The sequence below is a fragment of the Euwallacea similis genome, chromosome 14 (genome assembly GCF_039881205.1).
Source record: "Euwallacea similis isolate ESF13 chromosome 14, ESF131.1, whole genome shotgun sequence".
Lineage (NCBI taxonomy): Eukaryota > Metazoa > Arthropoda > Insecta > Coleoptera > Curculionidae > Euwallacea > Euwallacea similis.
The window spans coordinates 272,821-294,653 of record NC_089622.1 but is presented as its reverse complement, the minus strand read 5'-3'; the positions used below and the strand labels follow the sequence as shown (position 1 = coordinate 294,653).

Below are 21,833 nucleotides of genomic sequence, written 5' to 3'. Positions count from 1 at the left end.
TAGAGCGCCACGAATCCGTGTCTAAGTATTCGTGTCTAATCTTGAAAATAGTGAGAGATAACAATTCGGCCAAATTGGGAACAATACGCGTCACTGAATTATGAGTTAGTTTAAGCCCAAAAAATATAAATTCACGTTTTAAAGAACAATAGTCCTAACTGACGTCGTTCTACAATTTACAATAAGCGATTTGAAGATTTAAGAAAAACAAAATGACCCGAGTATATCTGGAAATGTTGCCCATTTTAACTGAGCTTGGGAGCATATACATTTGCTCCAATCCATATGTCTTACCGAATTCATATAGCACTCTGTATATGACCTTCACTGCCCGTAAATATATGTATATATATATCTCCTTTGACAAATGACCTGCAAAGTGCAAAAACGTCGTGTTATGCGAGATATGGAGATATTTATTTTTAAGTGAAAGAGACACGCAATTTTTTAGAACTCCTTATGTGTTTGTGATTCTATCGAGTATTCTTATTACCATTTAAATATATTTTTCGTAATAAAAGTACTTGTTGTATAATAAGTGAGGCAATTTGCCCACGTTATGTTAGTAAATTGGCGGATTTTAGTACGCCTAACAGCGTCCATTTTTTAAAATTTGGTAAAACAGGCATTTATATCCCAAGACGAGAAACTTGCCAAGATTAGTTCAAGTTTAAAATGCGCGGTGAACAAACTTTATTACCTACATACCTGATATGAGTATGTAAAGTGTGATGTTTTCTTCCAACAGGAGAAAAAAAAAGATCTCTTCTGGCCTACATTTGAAGCAAAATAAGAACTAATGAGGGGGTAGAGGGGTAATTAATTCAAGTCATGCAAATAGTGTATCGCGCAAAATAGCATAATATGCAGACATTTGGTAAAGCGACACACACGCAACCTGTTAAGGGAGCGGCGGGGCAAAAGGGACGTCAGGCATCGCGACGCTCACTGGTGTACCGACGCTCATTTCACAGCCCGCGTGATTACGAAAAACCCTTCTTTGGAGTTCCGATTGCGGCGCTCATTTAATTAAACCGCGAATTTAATTATTTAAATATTGGTTCAAAGTTGAAACCATGAGATCCTTATTTCAGTGTTTTGTGCTAGTTTGTGTAGTTTCTGCAGGTTAGTATTTGCATTACATAAGATTTTGCCATTCCGGGTTTGAAAATTTAGTTAGGTGGAAGGAATTTTGCCAAGGTCAATGAAGGCAACTATTTGAAATTTTGATTCTCAATATATAAAAACGGATAATTATGGCAAGGGATTAATGCAATAGGGCCAAGCTATAGAAGAAAACGTGCCTACGTTTCGTGATTCATTGTATAGTACTATAAGAGCAAACATAGTAAGTGAATACGTACGATTTGATAGATATTGTTATTGAATATCGAATAACGCGTGGGCGATCGAGTTTCAAGGCTTATTTATCAAATAAATAAACGGTGTATCATAGGCTATCAAATTATAAGGCCGACATTGAAGAAAACGTAATTTATGTTCATTTGGTATCCCTAGCAAATATTTTAATTTGTATAATGGCCTGGTAATAACAATTTAGCTCGAAAAGGAATGTTAATCCGCAAATACCAAATATAACCACAGGATTGTGATGCTAGCAATAAATTATTGGATTTGCGTGAAATCAAAAAAAGGAAAATTCCATGAAAAAGGTAATTGTTGCGTGATTGGTTGAACATCATGTAGTCCCAATATGTGAACGATAGAAAATCAAAAGTGACCGATCAAGATAAGGTTTGTTACTTGTTGATATATGGTCATATGTGGTTTGACAACAACTTTTAAATTACGTGTTCAAGTGTGCATGCCTATCTCGTGTATATACTTAATTAATGTGCTAGTTTCAGACCTTACAAAACATTTAATAAGGCAGCCAGAAGTTTGAGAAGACCTTTTAAGTACTTGACTTGACTTTGAGTACTTGAGGTAAAGGCAACTTTTTGATTCTAAATTATGAAATCTTGAGCTATATACATTAATATTTTAACTTCTTGTAGGCGAATTGCCTAGGTACCTTTAAGTTTAGAATTTTAGGACAACGCTTTCAACAAGTGATTCCCTAAAGAAATATTTCATGAATATAAGTAGTGTACTAACTAGTATTTTTATAACATAAGAAAAATATACAAAGTCTTCGATATAACAACATCGGTTTGCTTTCCGTTAGAAAGAAGGTATAAAAGATGCTATTGGTTTATGAAATATATTTATTATTGAGTCAATAATTCTGGTGATATTTATGCGACGGTATTTTTTTAACCTGCTCAAGGCTTTTGACTGGTTCCTTTTGGAAACTGAAGGAGTACAAATTTCGGGGGTCTCCACTGGTCTGAGTCCGTTCTTTCCTATCCTGTTGTCGACAAGAGGTGAATATTGAGAAAGAGAGGGCTCTGGTGAGCTCTTGGTGTTCTTTGATGTCCCTCAGGACCCTGTTTTAGGTTTTTCTAAACAATATCCCAAATTCGATCAAAAGATGTAAATGTTTATTGTGCGCCGAAAAATCTCAAGCTTTTTAGTGTCGCAAATTCCTATAAGGTCTATCAGGCCGTACAAGATGATTTAACTAATTTTATCAAGTAGTGCGACCTAAACCATCTAAGGGTCGATTTATTTAAATACAGTGTGTCGCTTTTGTTGGGCTGCCAGTATTTTATCAATGATGTCTCAGTACAATCTATACATAGTCTTAATGACTTAGCTTAGCGAGGACTTAAATATCAGCAATTACATAGTGAATGTTTCTTTGAAAACGTTACAAATATTGAACTTTCTGAGATGTATTTGTTAATAGGAAATGGCAACAGACATTTCCTTGGTGTCTCCTACCTTAGACATGACCTCGTTAATATTTATTGTACTAATTGGAATTTAAAAAAAAAAAAATTCTGTTAGTACTTAGAAACAAATAAACAGTTGAATGCATGTGATAGCGCCATGTTATAGAGTGCCCTGAGGGCCAAAAAATTGCTTTGATAAAGGTTCAATTTTATCGCCAATTAAATCGAGGAAAAAATAAAAAATATTTTTAGGAAAACAAAATTTTTTTGTGTGTTTTTGATTAACTCGAACTAGTCGGAATTTGTTAACTTCCAAAAAGGTATTTATTGAGATAAAAATTACACAACTCGTAAAACGGGCACATTTTACACATTTACGGATAACAATGACTGTAAACATTATTGAAAACATTTTAGGTACACAATGTATTATGAAAAATAATAAGAAAGTATCGAGTCAACCTTTATAACGCAATACAATTTATTCCGTATTTTACATTACTTCTAAATTGACTCCATACATCGAATTCTTTCATAAAACATTCGGTTGCATGTAGCTTTGCGTGTTATTGCTTAAAGCTTTGGATGAAAAATTGTTTCCATTATATTCCAAGATCAATGCCATCGCTTAGAGCAATAAATATATCTGTAATCGAAAAGCATATATCATATACTGGGCGTTCTAGATTCTGTGCAGCAGTAACAGTAGTTCGTTGAAATATATGGGAAAGGTAAAAAAATAACCACTTTATATATTGTTGCAAACTTGGATTCACGTCGATATTCTATAAATATTTGTTTTGTTCCGACTTATAAGAAACGGGATGGTACCACGGATGAGAGTATTTCCGCTGTTTATTAGAGACGGTGCTTCAGTTTTAATTAGCGCCCTTTAAAGAGTAATAGAAAATCATATATTTATTTAGTTCAAATTTGGGATGTACTGTTATTATTATAGAAGAGTTAATCTCGAATGTTTACAATTGGAAGGGTTGCAATGAAAAAAAATCGGAAAGTAACACTCTGTATACGAAGCGTGCTACAAATATCGTGTTTCTAATAAAAAAATGAAGTGACAGTTTTCGTAATTAAAACCAGTGACCAACGAGTTTTATACTATTCTATATATATATTATATTATACTATCCTATGACAATGGAAGTAGACATCTTCATTTCATAACTGTCAACAAATAGAAGAACAATGGTTGCTGTAGCGCGTCATGCTATATCGCATATTATGAAAATCCATATTATATATTACTATCCATCAAATATTTGAGTATCCAATTCACTAATTTTGATATTTTGGATACTATAACCATCATAGGATAAGCTGAATTGATACATAGCACCTATTAGTTACCACAGATAAAGGGACTGATAAGCCCTGCTTAATTACGGAAATTATGTAGGTGGTTTATAGGTTTCGCTGCGATAACAAGTGCTAAATGTTGTCAACAAAGTGACTAAATGATGAGATTATGCAGTTTACCTAAAGATATATTTTGTAAATTCAAAAAGCATAAAAAGAAAACGACGACTTTATGAAGCTTAATACGCAAAGTGTGTATATAAATCAATTTCAAACCTACTTATAAAGAGGTTAATATGCACGCAATAAATGGTTGCATTCCCTCCATATTAAAATAAGAGGGAAATAAAGGAAAAACTGAGGAAAACTGTCCGCTTAATGCGAATTTTCCAGCGCCAGGGTCCATTATCCTAGTCGGAGAATGCCATTTGTACGGTATAGTATCTCAGACAAAGGAAATTTTCCTTACTCATTTTTAAATTACGTTGTATCCTCCACGTTCTTAGATGAATCATTGAAAGATGCAGTATTTCAATTATGCGATATAAGATATATTAAAAGTTTAACCAAGCAAAGCTTCAACAGTCTTTCCCTTTCATTTGATATTACGAGAAAATGGTTAAATTTTAACGGGAGGTAATATATAGAGCTGAATTTTAAATTTGAACTGTGACCTTTGGTGATTCTGAGCTTTTGTGATGTACAGCAGTATAATTAAAAAATCACTTAACTGAAGCCATGTACTTTTATTACTATTACCGTTTTTTAACGACTAGGCAGGTATAACATAGGAGAAGGAAAATGGCATATTTACATATGTACGTACGAACAGTGTTACCATATATTCCTAACTATTGCTTGTTCTACTCCCTGTTGAAATAATTATTATTCGTACCGCTAATTGTTACATTTTCGTTTAAAATACGTCAGGGAAGACGACTTTTTCATTGGGATTTCAATTGAATGGCTATGGAATATTGAGCAGGAAATCAATATTCGTGTTGCACATCTCTACACTTATCGTGTCATAAATTAATTTTACAGTAATACGGATCTCGATTACAGTAATAATGAAAGGTTTGGAAACTTTTTTTAAAAGCTCACACGATCTTCGGATATTGATATGTATTTTAAGTTTCAACCTCACATGTAATGATGATATTATCAAGATATTTAATATTTTGGAAATCTAATATTACTGTCTTCTATCTCCCATTCCAATATCTTTGCTCGATTTTCCGTTCCGTTTGCCACAAATTAGCTCGGTACTAATGAAACATTGGTACACGTCCGGTGGAAGATTAAATCTAAAAATATCTATTTTTGGCAAATTTTTTAGAGGTGTTTGGGATTTTAGAGATGTTTGAGCATCTAAAAAGTGCGTACTGAGTGCGGCATAAACGACGCAGAATGCTAGCTGGATCTGACTAATATGGTACCATACGTCATGGTAAAGCAAAGACAGTCAAAGAAGTCAGAGATATTGCTGTTCTGAGGGCGCACTGGTACGGGTGCTCTAATATGTCATAAACTACTTAATACGGATCAATTCAATACAAAAATTGCAAAAGTCAATGTTTTGAATCTATTATAATTTCGATAGAACTTACCCCTAGAGTCGACGTCTGAACTTTCATTTTTTGGCTGTTATAATTCGATTTAAAAAACCTTTCCTTGATCCGAAGCTGGTTACCCTCCATATGATATTTAAATAACCAGAAATTAAATTTAGAAAAAAGCTGGGAGCAATTATTTTTAAATGCATTAATAAATCTCCTGGGACGTCTCTTCCATATACGTGCATAATTACCGCAATTTCCCTTAAATCCGCACATGAATGTGGGATTACGAAACTGCTTGGAATCCAGTAAAATCTTTGCCAATAAATTTCGGGAATTTACAACCACCCTTCCACGAATACATCGAACATTCCTAATACGAAGCACGGATGATTCTGCAACTGAACTCTCCATTAGAGCGTGATTGAAATATTCCATTAGGATTCCGTGATGATACCAAGGAAAATAACAGTCGCATAAGACCTCTGATTGTCCCTATTATAGTATTGACTGATTCAAACAGCAGTAAAGAAAGAAATATGTATAGAAGAATTTTTCCCCTCCATCTAAAAGTTTTAATGGCTTTTAACATTTACGGACCTTTCCCCTTGCAAAAAGGGGCAATAACTGCACGTGATTGCATTTTAGATAGATTTCTTTTGCGTGTTCGGCTACTATTTTTAGTCCAAATATCGAGTCTTTATCGGCCCTTGTTCTTACCTTGATTGACCCCGTTAATCAAGTAGATTCAACGAAAATTTAATTTCCAAAGCAATTGCTAATCTGCTATTAGGTGGCAATGCCGCTTTAGAAAGGGGTATATTAATGGCATGTTAGAGGCAAAATCAACTCCTAAAATATTAATATGCGTTTTTCAATGCCGCCCACATCACTCTTTACAATACGTCGGGGCCATAGCTCATTCATGAAAATAGTTCATGCATGCACTATAGACTTTTTGTAAAAAAAATAGCTTTAGTTAACCCACACTGTTGATTATCAAGTTTGAATACCGAATATATGAATATTAATCCTGAAATTTCCAAGGGATTATTATATTAAAGCGACCTGATTGGTCAAACGGCCTTAAAGGAAAAGCTGTCAGCTGGAGCGAACCTTTCCAGCTTAAAACTAATTGCAATAGAGACCCTTTTTGTGCCCGATAAAAGCTTGCCATCAACCTGTGTTGATATAAATGGGAAAAGAGGTGCAAAAGTAACACTGGTTTTATTATCATTGCGGCCGTCTTGAAACTTTACCTTGTTTGCGAACATTCGATACATCCCCCGTCCCCCGATTCACCTGCCTTTGCCATTTAATTAGACTTCACCCCTAATTTCGTCCCTTAATGGCCGTTAATAATAATGATGATCTGCGGTTTATATTAAGGGTTGTAAATGAACGGGGTCGGATACTTTTACATGTTAGAGAGTTTAGACGATACCTTCATAATATGTCACGCTTCGTACGATATAAGATATCGAGATTCAGCCCGTGGGTGTATGATTAACGATTTTTTTTATGGTGTAGTTAATGAATCGTTTTAATAACAAGAACTGGTGAGAATACTTAATAATGAGTATCCGCAGGGAGTGGAGAATTCATCAGAAACTATAATAATTAGTACCTATACTACAGGAATAATTGTTTGCATAGTTGCGCAAAACGTGCCTTAAAAGTAACTGGAAGTAATTTTGCAAGTTATATTGGATTATGAACTCGGGAAGTTTTACGGAACAATCAGGAATTAAGGTGCCGAGTGGCACTCTTGTAAATGAAATCTAATTAAATCCACGCAGGGGTTGTACTGAATCTTCTAATGAGATTTTTCGGTATAGTCTATTGCAATTAACTTATAGTACCAGATTATTAATTAGCATTACTTACAGAAAGTTATTGATACTTTAGAATTTTTATTGTCGCCCTCAAGTTTACTCAGAACTTTCAGGATTTTGCGCTGCAAATTGAGGGTCCATAAAATTGCTTTCCAAGGCTCTAGGAGCTCAATTGAGGTATCCGGGATGAATACAGGATCCGTATTACTCCATTAAATTGACTACAAATGGCCTTTCAAAAATTTCGAAATTTTCTTGGAATTTTCAAAAAGGAAGGGAGGAGTACTAAAAACAGATTCTCAGATACTAAAAGTTTCTTGGCAGCTTCGCCATTCTATGGTAAAGAGTCCTTGAATTTTAGATCTGTATTGAATTCCATGTGGAATTTAGGGATCTATAATTCACGAGCTGACCTTTTTCTTGCAGACGTCACCCTCCAATATTAAACCACAAAATTATTATTCTGTATCCTACCGCAATGCTCAAAAAGGATCACTTGCCATATAAATATTTTTAAGGGTTTGTATACTATGTACAGTTATAGGCTCACTTGCACGTTACTACAGTTCCTTCAATTAAGATATTGGTTTTCATTAATAAATTAACAAATAAAGGGAACGGTGAAATGTTAAGTTCCTCTATTTGATCAGACAACGTTGTATCATTGCAAATTAGAGAATTAGAGGGTGTTTCCATATCAAACATTAACTAGAACGTACCCAAGATCCAGTTGATACATTTCGTTGTATAACGAATCAAATTCTCATTACGTAATAGCATACAATGTACCTGGAAATTAGCAACGTAGGTATCGTGTCGTAAAATAAAAGGGTGCAAATTAAATCCGACTTTTATGATCCTGGCTATGTCTAGATCCATTAAGGATAACTCCTTGCACAGCAAATTGAGATATGAGACAATTTTCTTTCGTGTGATTGATATGGCGTATTATTGGCATATCAAACATGGTAACGGAAAACTTATTATTGAAAGATGAGTGTAGGTCACTGTTATGAAAACATAAAATTCCATTCGGGCGTTACTTCATTTAATGGAAAGCGAACGCTGAACACATAAAAATTTAAAAATAGCCCAAATAAAATTGCACGCAATAGAAAGAGTGCTCCAGTTAGGTGAGAAATAGAGAGTTAATCTAGAAGTGACTTAAAATAAACCACAGACAGACGAATAAAACGACGAACATATCCGTTAATTTTCTTTACGAGAAATATGTTCATGGAGAGTTTGTCATTGAAATCTTAAATGGAATATTCCAATGTTTTGCCACTGCTAGTAATTTTTGCACCTCCCCCATGGTGACTTATTAAAAACACTGCATACCTTTTGTTAAGGACTTTAGGTTATTCATGTTAAGGACTGTAGGTTATTGTTTCTTGGCGTAGTTTGCTTAGTTAATTTGTTTTGTACTTTTATCCCTTAAGTTACGCCCATGGTCATCGATACGTATTTGAAGGATTCCATCTGGGCGCCAGACCATCGTACCCATCAGGCCATATCGAAGGGCTCTTTATGGCTGGGAAATACGCTACTAGTCAAATGAAGCTTTCTAAATTGGACCTTTGCCGCGATCCGCAATTCGGCGGATCGCAATACTTCAATGAAAGCGACTTGTATAGGTATTTGCCAGATGGCGGCGATTTTATGACCTTAGGGGCGACCATTGCCCGTAAGGGCTTCTGGTGTTGGTGCGCCCCTGGTTGGAGTTCCTCGGGTTTAGTACTTAAGGGATGATTGCAGTAATTTTGCTTTTTTTTGACCAGTGCTCGCTCTAGACATGTGATCGTAAACGTAACTCGTAATCTTCCCAACTAAGCAAACTCCCACTTCATACTTAGACCAATACTTTACCATTATTTATATAAGTGAAATTTAATACAGTCCACTTTCGTAAACCAAATTGTTGTTTTCGTGGTTTTCGTTTATCGAAGGAACCTCAACACCTTTTTTGCATAACATGTCGGGAAACAAAATTTTCATTAATACTATATTTCATATAGGGTGTGCAAAAAGATACGCTAAAACAAAAAGGTTAAGTTGGACGTAAAAGTCTTTAAGTGAACTAAGGCTCATGCCGTGTATGTTTATTGCAAAACGAGGAGCGAAGTGATGACTTGGATCAAAGAACCCGAAGAAACGAAGATAGAAAGCAAGTAAAAGAAATGCATTTTTAAAAAATGCATCAAATGGTGTGTTATTATAGAAAATTCGAAGCTCTCTGCTGCCGCCAGCCCCATTATGGCATTTGTTATAGGAAACTCACAAAACGGCATCAAAGCGGAAATTTGATTATTTAAATTGACGTTTAAATATAATCCGGAATGGACTGAAAGAGAATGAATGTAAAATATGATCCTTCCCGAATCTTTATTGAACGATTGAGGACAAGAGTTTTCAAATTTTTAAGTAAAAGCTTTAGATTCTTCTAAAGTTCTTCTAACTTTCAGAGGATAAATCTTTCATGTAGTTACAAGAAATCACTCGTTTCGAATAGAGGCAAATTGAATATTGAGTAGCATCTCTTCTGGTTAAAATATTGAGGCAATTTGTGCGACAATTCAAATTATAATAATTGTTGCAATTGACCTTTGGAATATTGACCTTTTGTATAGGAACCACAAAAAACCTATTAATCTTTTGTTTCAGCATATTGCAATGGATACTCAGAATCAAACCTAGGGAGATATGATAATCTGATTTTCTCAGAATCTCCATTAAAGGTAGGTTTATTCTTGTTGTTTATATACTAAATTAGTAAACAGAACCAGAACGGCTGGATATCCAGCAATCTACTAAATGACGAATTTTTTTGGATTCCTCACCCTGTATGTTAAAACATTTTGTTAATTCATTGTCAATTGCATGGGAAATAAACGAAAAACTGAGAATTTTCAATAGTGACAGGCTATGAGTTTCACCAAGTCGTGGGCAATATTAATAAATCTTTAGAGATTTGGAGATACTCGGTGGAGAAATTGCTCCAGATACATTACGAGTCAATCGTCTATCCTTAAATGTTCAAGTTAAATTTTCTCATGTTTCTTTAACTGCGGTGGTTGACTGAATATAAATCCACTAGCAAACCGATCTTTGTTCTAGTTTTGTTAATTTCTTTCAATCTTTTTCTATATCCAAAACGCAGTCTTATAGGTCCCCTTTCAGGCAATATCCAGTTTTTCGTTGGATCCAGATAGGCTTAACTACTAATTTACGTCTGATCGTTCTGCCGTTCATTTAATTTTTCAATCGGAGGAACTAATTAAAAAACTGATTGATCTTGAAAAATGTTGTATTTGACTGTTTAACAATACGTATTGTGACCCGGGCTCGTATATTGTTCTTATTTAACTAAACTTTGCTTAGGGTTTGAGTCGCCTTTATTTAAAGGAATCCAGTTAAACATATTTCTCAAATCGATAGATGAGTTTGACATATAAAATTAAAAAAAAACTTCAACCTAAGAAATGCAAAAAAAGAGATCAATGTGAACAAGAAACGCGTATATTTTAAGGAGTATTAACAATTATTATTAGAACAACCTTGCTAACACGAAACTCCAATTTCAATTTCCAGCCCAGGCGTTAAAACCTTGAAATCCCATTAAATTCAAATTCAAATATACTATACGTTGGTTAGGGAATATATGACTGATTTTTCACCTCTCACTAACCATTTATTTCCAGTTAACAACTAATCCAATATCAACCTGCAACGAGGATCAGTTAAAGGATTTATGTTTCTGGAAAAATATAACTTTCATTGTGAATCCAAAAAGCACGAAATTACCGATTGAATCTATAGAACCCCCCAGAAATAGCAGTATGTGTAACGTCAGAAAGATACAATATGATATACTAACAGGTAAGTAATTATTATTTATAGAACATAATAGGTAAAGAAGCATACATGTGCCCGAATAAAATATTAGATACCTACACGTGTTCCCGAATAAGTCTAGTATTGATCACACATTATTCGTGCATTATTCAATCATTCTCTTTTTGTATGCAGCAAAATCGGTTGAAGAGCATATATGCAGATTGGAGTAATTGTAGCAATTTGAAATGTTCGGATCGTGTTAGTGACATGCAAAGCAGCAATCATTTTCAAATAATGTTGAGTACTTTTCATTACAATAGTTTTTGTTGATGAATATTACGGAGTAACCACGTGTAAGTATTGAAATTTGCTGCAGGAATTGATCTTGTAAAACTACTTCCTCCCGGGAAAAATTCCAATAAATGGACCTTAAGTCTAAACAAGGAAGTAATGGAAAAGAGCCACAATTTGAGCAGCATATCTGCCAATATAAGCTGCTTCATTGACACTCCTGATACATCAACATATTTCTATAAATCCATTGACATAAATTTCGAGGAAGAACTGTGCGGAACTCTCCAACCTCAAGAAAAATATGTTGGCCTTGAATTGCCAAGGAAACACATCAAGAAGGTATGTAAATTTTCTTTGGAAATCGATTTTTTTTTAAGAATGAATCCTAATTTTGGCGCTTTTAGGGTGATAAGGTATATGAGTTAATATTCGTGGATGACGTACCAGCGGGAAAGAGCAAGTATGAGAGTTTCATAAACGATTCCGCCATATCTGAGTTTCTGGAATCATCTTGCACTGTTCTTCCTATGTCTAGAAACAATGGAAACGGGTCATTCATTAACTGCGGTATGGATTATAGATACTTACATTACAAGAAGGGAAAGTGCTTATTTTTCCCTTGCGGGTTATTTAAAGCCCAGCGCGATATAAAACCCTTCATAAAGTGTCAGAAGTTGGTACTTTTGAAAATTTATGTTTTCCGCGACAAACTCAAATTCTTTGGAAACCACTTTTCTATGCATTCTTCCGGAAGCGCAAAAGTGTGTTTTATGCCCGATAGTAAAATACAATTTTTACACACTTTTAGCGCTTTTACGAGAAATTTAGCCCTGCCGCTTCGGGAGCGGCAATGTATTTTGTCGCTCCTTTGTCGAATTATGATTAGCATTGTTGCTTAAAAATTAACATAAAACTGTCCTTCTAACTCAACATTTATTTTAATGATTGAATAAGAAATCATGCGCCCAATAAATGTGCAAAGTGTTGCGTTTGCTTAATTCGATAAGTTTCTGGCGGTAGCTTCTTGGATACATGATCTAATGTGTTACATATTTATTTAATAATATGTATATTTAATATATCTACGATTCATGAATTGTCATGATTATTCTTTGCATTATTTTTACAGCTCTCGTTGCTACCAGATCTCGAAGTATCACCGGCGACCTTAACTTCTTTCTCGTTCTAAAGAGTTCCAATTCTCAATGCCCTGGAAAAAGCCTCATTGTAAGTAAAACCGCTGCGACACTTTTAAGATTTTGTAAGAAAAATGTTATAGAAAAATTACTGAAAGAAACAAGTAAACGCAACACTAAATGCACTGACTATACAGAGTGTGACATATCCTCATGGAGATATTTCAGGGGGCGATAACATTCTGCGACGCCACCTTGTATATCAAAAATGGTGCGTTTTTGACTATGGATTTATTAGCATTTTTCCATTATTTTGCAGAGTACTATCGCTCCCTGAAATATCTCCATTATGATATCTTGCACCCTGTATGTAAACTTTTTCTGTCGACTTTACAATTACCTACTTCTAGGGGTACTCGAATGTAGTCATCAGTTACAGACCCCCAGATAGAAAAACTCTTAAAAAAGGGAGAGTTTTCCGGGACAGCAAAATTTTCAGGTAAGAACATAGATTTATCTAAAAAGAAAATCCATGATAGCGACGCACACATTTATAGGACTGCTGCTCCTTATGCGAGGGTAACCCAACCGACTATAAAATCATCTACGGGATGGACGAAATTTTCTTGCCGAGCTATCAATGTCTCTCAAAACCCATTCAAAATTACCCCCGATGAAGGAATCATTTATGTAGATGACACTGCAGAACTTCGAAATATTCCGTCAGAAGAATTACGGTTAGCCACTAAGAAACCTTCGGGTATTCGTTCTTACTACCTATCTAATTACTTAATTCTTTATTTAGCCTCAACGTCAGTTGGCTGAAAAATGGCTCCCCCTATTCCGAAGAGGTGATCGTTAGATTAGTAACAGAACCCACAATAACATGCGAAAATGTTACCAAGAAGAATGACTGGATGTTTTGCTCGGGTTATAGTAACAAAAAGTCTTGCGAAAGGGTGGATTCCTGCGGAATTGGGACTGGAGGGTCAGCGGGATATGAAGCGAGGTAAATTAAGCAAATGACGAATGAGGTAATGGAGAATTGAGTTGATACGTTATTTTCCAGACATTCTGAACACGACAAGTTCCGGTGCGTTTGGAGAGGGGATAAAAGACCTGAGAACCACGAAACCCACCTCTATTCTACATGTACCCCAGACAAGATGTTTTGCCCTGATGGAATTTGTGACTCCTTGGAATTATTAGACGAGGATTCTATTTGTCCTCAAGACTGCACGACAAGTAAGCGTTAAAGATGTATCTGATGGCATAAGTCAATTCTTGGTTTCAGGGGTTTTTATACCAGCTAAGATAAACGGTAAAACAGGTAGAGGGATAGATATTTGTAATGGAGCTGTTGTATGTGGGGATGTCGGTTGTACATGTGACGTAATCTTCCCAAAAATAGAGAATAAAGTTGTAGGACATAAACTGGTTTCTGGAAGAAACGAAGTGGCAGGTATAGTTAGAGTACGAATTGCTTTATTTGGACGTGATAAAGTTGTAGTCATTAATGAGTTTATACATAATATAATGCATAAAAATTGCACAGACAATCAAAAAGATATGAACTTTCTGTGTTATGCACATCTATGCTACAAACTCTATTAACGTCATGCATATCACCATAAAGCCAACTTTCTACACTATGCGTTTATAATTTTTTAAATAATATTCTAATATGCTAATGCACGTTAGGCATTATGCGTTGTATAAATCCAGATTTAATCATTTTTAGCAAATTCCAACTGCGATACAGAGTGCATCTTAATCACCACAGGAGGCATATCTTTAGTTACGTTTTCTATTATATTTTCAATTTTGATCTGGAGAACGATCAGAATGAAGAAGCTCTCTAAAGATAAATACCTGGAAAACTTACAGGAAGCTGAGACCCCGTTCTCGGACTACATTGAACGAAATGTTAACACCGAACCTTTGGTACTCAATTTCCAAATGAACACCAATTTTGATTACTCCAACGATAATCCGAAATCAATGCAGGTATTTCAGTTAATTATTATTGTGAATGACTACAGACATATAGATTCATAGTTTGTTTAGGGGTTTAAAAACAGTAGTAGATCTATATGGTTCTGGGACAAATCGATAGGTCATTGTTTTAATATAGTTAATCTGAAAGAAAAATTGAACAATTTAAAATATTCTTTAAGATTAGCGATTTTGGATGAAATTTTTAAGTTAATAAATTCAGTGAGATTGAAAATTCCTCAAGAAATCGCGTGTATATGTATATATTATAATTTTGGAATTTAAGTCGCTTATACAAGATCAACGTTTTTTTGAGATAATTAAGACTGTGGATCGTACGGTATTTAGTTTTTAGACATTTTAAAATTTCGGTGTCAAACAAATTTATATAAATATTTAGCTTTTCGATGAGTCAGTAAGTCATTGAGTTTTCTCTTGCTTGCATTTAAAATCTAATATTTTAAAAAAATAAAACTTCGGGAACTTATACAACCACTGTACAAATATGCCATTATAGTCTTCTTTGGGTCTTAGGTTGAGCCCAAATGGAAATTTTCAAGACAGCATATCGTTATCGAACAAGTTTTGGGCGAGGGAGAGTTTGGAAGGGTACTTAGAGCTAAAGCATTCAACATAGCAGGAAGGCAAGGTAGGTCGGGTAGAACCCATTCATAATAGACCTCAGTATAGCCATATACCACCAGCTATATACCACCATAGACATTCAAATCGATCTTCATAGTCTTAGAAATGCATCTGAAATAAGTTGAAATTTGAATTTTTGATAAAGCTAATAAAATCCATGCTTAAATATTTGCATTACATAATCCTGACATATAGACCAGCATTTCCTAGGTTGTAATACAAACTTGGTCTTACTGAATGGTATTTATGTTCCGAAATGAAAAAAACATAAATTATTATCTATTTTAAGGATATTCGCTTGTGGCAGTGAAAACCTTAAAAAACGAGGCGAGGAAGCAAGATTACAACGACTTATTCTCTGAATATCAACTACTGAAAGAAGTAAAACACCCCCATGTGATACAACTGCTGGGAGTTTGTTCTACTGAAGACGGAGGTCCTCTATATTTAATAATTGAATACGCTTCCCATGGGTCCTTGAGGAACTATCTGAGGAGAAGCAGACATATTTTAACCACTAACGAATTGGGGCACATAGAAGATAACTTGGGACGCCACATAACTCCAAAAGAAATACTATCGTTTGCTAGACAAATCGCAAGTGGTATGTCTTATTTAAGCGATATCAAGGTATGTTAATAGGATATTTCCTCAAGTTCACCAGTTTTATGCAGATTTTCCATTTTATGTCAGCTGGTGCATCGAGATTTGGCAGCTAGAAATATATTGTTGGCTGAGAATAAAGTCTGCAAGATATCGGATTTTGGGTTGACGAGGGATATTTATGAAGATAATGCTTATTTTAAGAAGAGCAAAGGCCGAGGTAATTTTGCACGTTACGTGTGATATATGAGTTTAAGGACCACAAAATAGGTAATAAATTATCATAGTTATCAGCTTCGTCAGCTACGTCGCTTCGCCATCTAATCAAGATTACGATAATATTGAGAACTCGTTCCTCCCTGACTTCCCGTATATGAAGTTGAATAAAATCTCATATCGCCTTTCATCAATCTACCTTCGGTAGATCAAACTTATACATTACACTCATACATTTATTTCCTATATTTAGTACCTGTGAAGTGGATGGCTCCAGAATCTCTAGCTGACCATCTCTATACAAGTAAATCAGATGTGTGGAGTTTCGGAGTACTCATATGGGAGTTGGTAACTTTAGGAGCCAGTCCATATCCAGGGATCCAAGTGCAAAACCTCTACAATCTACTACAACAAGGCTATAGGATGGAGCGACCACCCAATTGTTCTACAGTCTTGTAAGTTCGTCCATTTTATAAAGTTTCACATCATTTTCCGATATAGTTTGGAACGCATCACTTTACTTTAAATCGCACGAAATAATTCAAAACTGTTGTTTTGATTTCGGGGTATGTCCTTATGCTCCAAATATGGTGGAATCTCAGAGACGTCATGCCAAGGCAATTACCATGTTAATTGAAAAGGAGCCTTTCCATTTGTTCCATTAATGGAATTGCGTTATGCTTGTTATTTTTACATTAATGAGAATCCATCCACCATGGTCCAGAACCTATCACATATATTCAAGGAAGTTATCACCTGAAGATGTCATTTTAATTAAAAACACCTTTCTCCATGTTTACGCGGAGTTCTTCAAAACTTTCAAGTATCAAAAACAGAATTGATGATCCTTGAAAATGTAGAGTGGATGAGATTCTCACTTTTTTAAAATTATAAATGGAAAAAAGTCTTTTGCTGGACCTTTATGCATTTGTTACGGCTCTCGAATTATTGCGATACTTATAAGAAACCTATATTTTGAATACTGATATACTTAACGTTCAGTCTAAAATCAGAAGAAAAAGTCGCGCATAAATTCATTTTTCTGAAGAAGAAAGTTTCTCAAAAAAACCTCGGATACGTCAATTTTGTTTTAAAAAAGTACTTTCTATGACATATCATTTGGGTCAGTGACGTCAGTCCTATACAAAATATGACGACACCTTATACGTACTAACTTTAGTTCATTTATTTTTTAAAACTGACTAAATTATGTAAATTACAGTTAATAAAACTTAAATAGTGCGGGAAAATCAATCATAAAATTTCTCACTGTTATGTCTAAAAACCATAGTTTCCTCCCGTTCATTAGTTTTTGCAATTATTCTTAACTTTTACTCTATAAATTAAATTTAATAATAAGCCTTGCGCAAAAAGGAAACGTTGTGGATATTAAATTACCGTGGCAGTTAATTTCTTAACCGGATTAGCTCCATTTTGGACTTTTTAATATTCACCTAAAATTGCTTCGGATTATGTGGCTTTAAATTAAATTTTGAGGACTCGAGGGTCCTGTTGAATATGCTCAGTTGATGAGCAATGAAGTTGTCCGGCCGTTACGCCATTTAAGTGGTCGCGTTTGACCACTTGTCTTCGTCATTCATTATTCAAATGGGATAATTAATAATAGGAACGGCATTTTGATTGTTCCTCTTGTGTGAGGTTACAACTAGCGGATTTCACATCCAGATAGAAAGGTTTTATTTTCCTTTGGGGTCGAGAAATGGCCCATTAATAGGACGCGAATAGAGGGATCTATTCATATACACCATGGTGCGTATAAAGCTTTAATTACAACTTAAGCTCTTGGATGGAACACCCTGTTGTGCTGATACTTTGCATAATTACATTTACGTTAGATCTCTCTATACACCTTTGTGAAATTATTGTGCAAACACTGAGGAGGGGGACTAAAAGTGAGGAGTCAAATCGTTCCCACCTGAGAAAAACGTGAAAAAATCATTACTTAGGTGGTAAATAAATAAATATTTTGTGAGTAGTATATTTTCGGGATGAGGCCCCAAGAGATTTTCCGATTCGTGCGGGAAGCCATGGGAATGATATCTAGTTTGCCAATTCTGTCAAGGAGGGATAATTTATTAAGGGTGTTGAAGAGGGGTGCTACGTGAATGTTATGTCTATGCAAAATTAATTAATACATCTAAGTAATATTTAATTGCCATCAATTTCCACGTTATTTAGGATTTTCATTACTGGGTTGGGACTGATCTCATTATAGTTCGTATATAAAATTTAATTATAATTTTAATGAAATTATACTTGGTACCTTGAAGAGTCATGATAAACGACAAGAGGAAACGGAGGCAGTAAAACATGGTAGTGTTTCATACCCAAAAAATTTATATTTTTTCTTGACCTATCAGAGATTTCGAGTAAAATTCAGAATAATTTCCTAAATTCTGTATCCTAAGTAAATATGGCTAACAATCTGGGTCAGAAAAATGCACTCGTGCGTTACGGGCACTCTTACATTTTTCGTCCCAAACAGCACGCGTATGACCATGGTAGATCGCATTAGATAATACTCTAATTTCCCTTACCAGATATTCATTAATGAACCGATGTTGGAACGTGGATCCAGAAGCCAGGCCCTCGTTCCTCGAGCTTTACCATTGTTTCGACAACCTCTTGACTGACAACGTTAACTATCTGGATCTTTCTGATAACTCGATAATAAATAAGAGCTATTTCTCCACCTTCGCGATTGACGTTTACTCAGGTAATTAATGTCTCATTTTGAAATTATAAACTGGGATTTTTTTTAATGAACTATAAATCACTTTCCAGCTTCGGGCGACACTGCGAACGAGAAGAACAACTTTTTAAAAAACAATTTATACAAAGATCGTTTGGAGAACGAAGATAAATGGAGAAATCCGATGGAGGGACTTAAAGCAAACTGTCATCCGGGTTACGAAACACCAGTTAAGACTCCCAAGCCGGTTAACATATTCGTAAACGAGGCTTCAGGGGAATATACGGATATGAGCGCGAAGCATCACTAGAGTTTAGTGCTTGCGTGATTCAATACTGTTTACAAGCCATCCTCTACTTCAGATGATTATATTCTTGTATTACATTGTTATGAGCGTAATGAATCATCTAGATTTTAAGAATAGATTAGCGGCATCCATTCGATGCAGGTAATCTACGCGTAAGTACGTATTAATATGAATCTTCCAGCTTGATAATAATGTTAATGAAAAATATTAAATTCAGTACAAGTCTGCAGTATATATTCTGTTTTTTTTTTAGAATTAAGTGCATTAATGGGTTAAAACATAAAAACCAACTTTTACTCCGTAATAGGGTTATTGGCATTCCGATCCATTCATGGGGCATATCAATATGAATGTTGAGTGTTTAGTGTCGATGTCCTAATTAAAATCACTGTCGTCTTGAGAGTTTTTCCTATTTCTTATCCCTCGTTTATCAGTTCCTCTACAGCAACTTAGACGATTTATTGTTGTGTCCCGAATGGGCTTGTTTCAGCTTATTTTCAAATAGCCTTCCTCCCAGCTTGATTAGGTACATGTTTCCCAAACTTTTTACTCGTTTTCGTTAAAATATTGTTTTGAATTAGGAGGCCTGTTATCTATCTTGTGGACGCAATTATGCCACTGCGGATACCTACATGTAAAAGCCGGTTTCCATGTAAATTTTGAACCCCAGTGTGGGTATTGGGCATAATCTTAGTTTTGACAGAACATAGCTTCATGTTAAACTTAACAGGACATTAATAATTTGGCCCGTAACCAGAAATTGTTAACTCAAAGTTGATGATATGGTTATGTTGCCAAACTCCCATCACAACCAATTTACGATTCCAACTCCTTTCCTAAGTTCGCGGTAACAGGATGCATGCAGGATGCCCTGAGTAGTTGTAAAACAGCGATTAAGTTGGGCCAATTCTCTGTTTCTAAGTTAACTCTGTGGAAATAACAATATAGCATAACTAGACAAATAAATACTCGAGTAATAAGCCACGCGTAAAAAGCATTCAAAGCATTCCAGCTGCTAAGTAACGTACAACCCGCTTAACTCCCGGAAGGGGCAAGGAATAATAAGTTTCTAAATTTGTGGGGTAAAGTTTCCTCGTTAAGGTTACATTTTCAGAGGTATTTAAGATAATTTTTCCAGATAATTTGGTGAGCTCGTGCAACCTTGGTTTTTATGCTTGCACAGGGCACAAACCTGTCTGAACTCGAAATTTATTCATTGCAAAGGAACTATAAATCGTTCTGAAGGTACCTAACTGTCTTCATTCAATTCCTATATTCTTTGTATCGCAGCTAACTTGTGCATTTCATCTCTTCTTCCGGAAAAATAATATAAAAACGTTATTAATTTGTTATCATTGATTTAAATTATCTGAATAGAGACACAAATTTTTCATAATTAATCTTCATTTTACCAAAAACATTTTCCTCCTGATAATTTCTCTTCCCTCTGGTGGGTCTAATTTAAGAATGGTGATGAAAAATTACTTCACAAGTATTATTTTTTACTCAGTGGAAAGCAAGATCGCGCTAAAACAGAGATGAAAAGGCGTCCCTGAGAGACACCAACCTACAAAATATAATTTCACATTTAAAATTAGGTTAGTCGTAATGGCACATTGTATCATCTTCGTAAATGAAAATTTTCATTCTCATTAAATGCGTTCTTTATGTTTCCTTTTTCTTTACGACGCCGACCTTTATGACTTCTCCCGTTTTCGAAATTTATCAGAGGGGAAATTTGTAACATTTTTATAAATTTTAGATAACTGAATATAAGCCGACATGAGAGGGATTTTACAATATTTTCAGTGTCGGACTCTGGTCGTCATAAAATATTTTTTAAGCGAATTTTTTTCACGTAAGTATTAAAATAGGAAAAACTGGGGCAGAAGTTCAGATATTTCTTAATAAGATTTTCTCTTCTTCTCAAATTCATTAAGTCGTACTGGCTGCTAATTTCTTTGTTCTACTAATAATTGTGGAGTAATTCAATTATTATTACTAAAGTTTGAGAAAAACGTTTTTCGCAGATTTTATAATTTTTTGAAAGATTCTGATTAAATTCAGCTCACTTTTTTTGCACGAGTTGAAATATAGTGCAGGCAAAAATCAGCAATATCGTTTGCCAACGTGTTGGGTCTGCAGACAAATATCCTACCAGTGCCATCTGCCGTGTCTTTTTTGCTGCATCTCTGCCAAGTCTTCGAATGTAAGCTGCAGGATCTAGTGCATAGGCGCGCAAACATTTTGATTAATAATACAAATTATTTTTATGCGCCTGCTGGGTCGTATAGCTGCCCGTGTTAAATTGAATTACCGAACTGAATACATTATAAGATGTAACATTTACATTCCAAAGCATTCCTGTTTTTTGCGCTTAATGTTCTGACGTGTAAAATGGAAGGCCCGTTAGAGAAAGGAGAATTTCATGAATAATGAAGAATGGCAAAATTAAATTACTTTAGTTTGTTGCAATATTGCTAAGCAACCAGGGAAATTTCTGTATTCCTCATATTTCCATTGAGCAATAACAATTTTTCGCAGTCAATTTAAAATTTCCTTTTTCACACTTGTTTAAAAA

At 34.9% G+C, this 21,833-nt stretch overlaps 1 protein-coding gene across 1 annotated transcript; it reads left to right on the top strand.

Annotated features, from left to right (window-relative positions):
• Positions 1 to 922: 922 nt before the first annotated feature.
• LOC136413513 (proto-oncogene tyrosine-protein kinase receptor Ret-like) lies at positions 923 to 19,484 on the top strand. The gene is made up of 18 exons (XM_066397106.1): positions 923 to 1,125; positions 10,171 to 10,244; positions 11,208 to 11,385; positions 11,720 to 11,976; positions 12,042 to 12,204; positions 12,767 to 12,864; positions 13,184 to 13,272; positions 13,331 to 13,510; positions 13,579 to 13,782; positions 13,843 to 14,018; positions 14,068 to 14,235; positions 14,515 to 14,780; positions 15,303 to 15,417; positions 15,703 to 16,043; positions 16,107 to 16,236; positions 16,486 to 16,687; positions 18,794 to 18,969; positions 19,038 to 19,484. The coding sequence occupies exons 1-18, from the start codon at positions 1,077 to 1,079 to the stop codon at positions 19,253 to 19,255; spliced, it is 3,084 nt and encodes a 1,027-aa protein (XP_066253203.1). The 5' UTR covers positions 923 to 1,076; the 3' UTR covers positions 19,256 to 19,484.
• Positions 19,485 to 21,833: the final 2,349 nt, after the last annotated feature.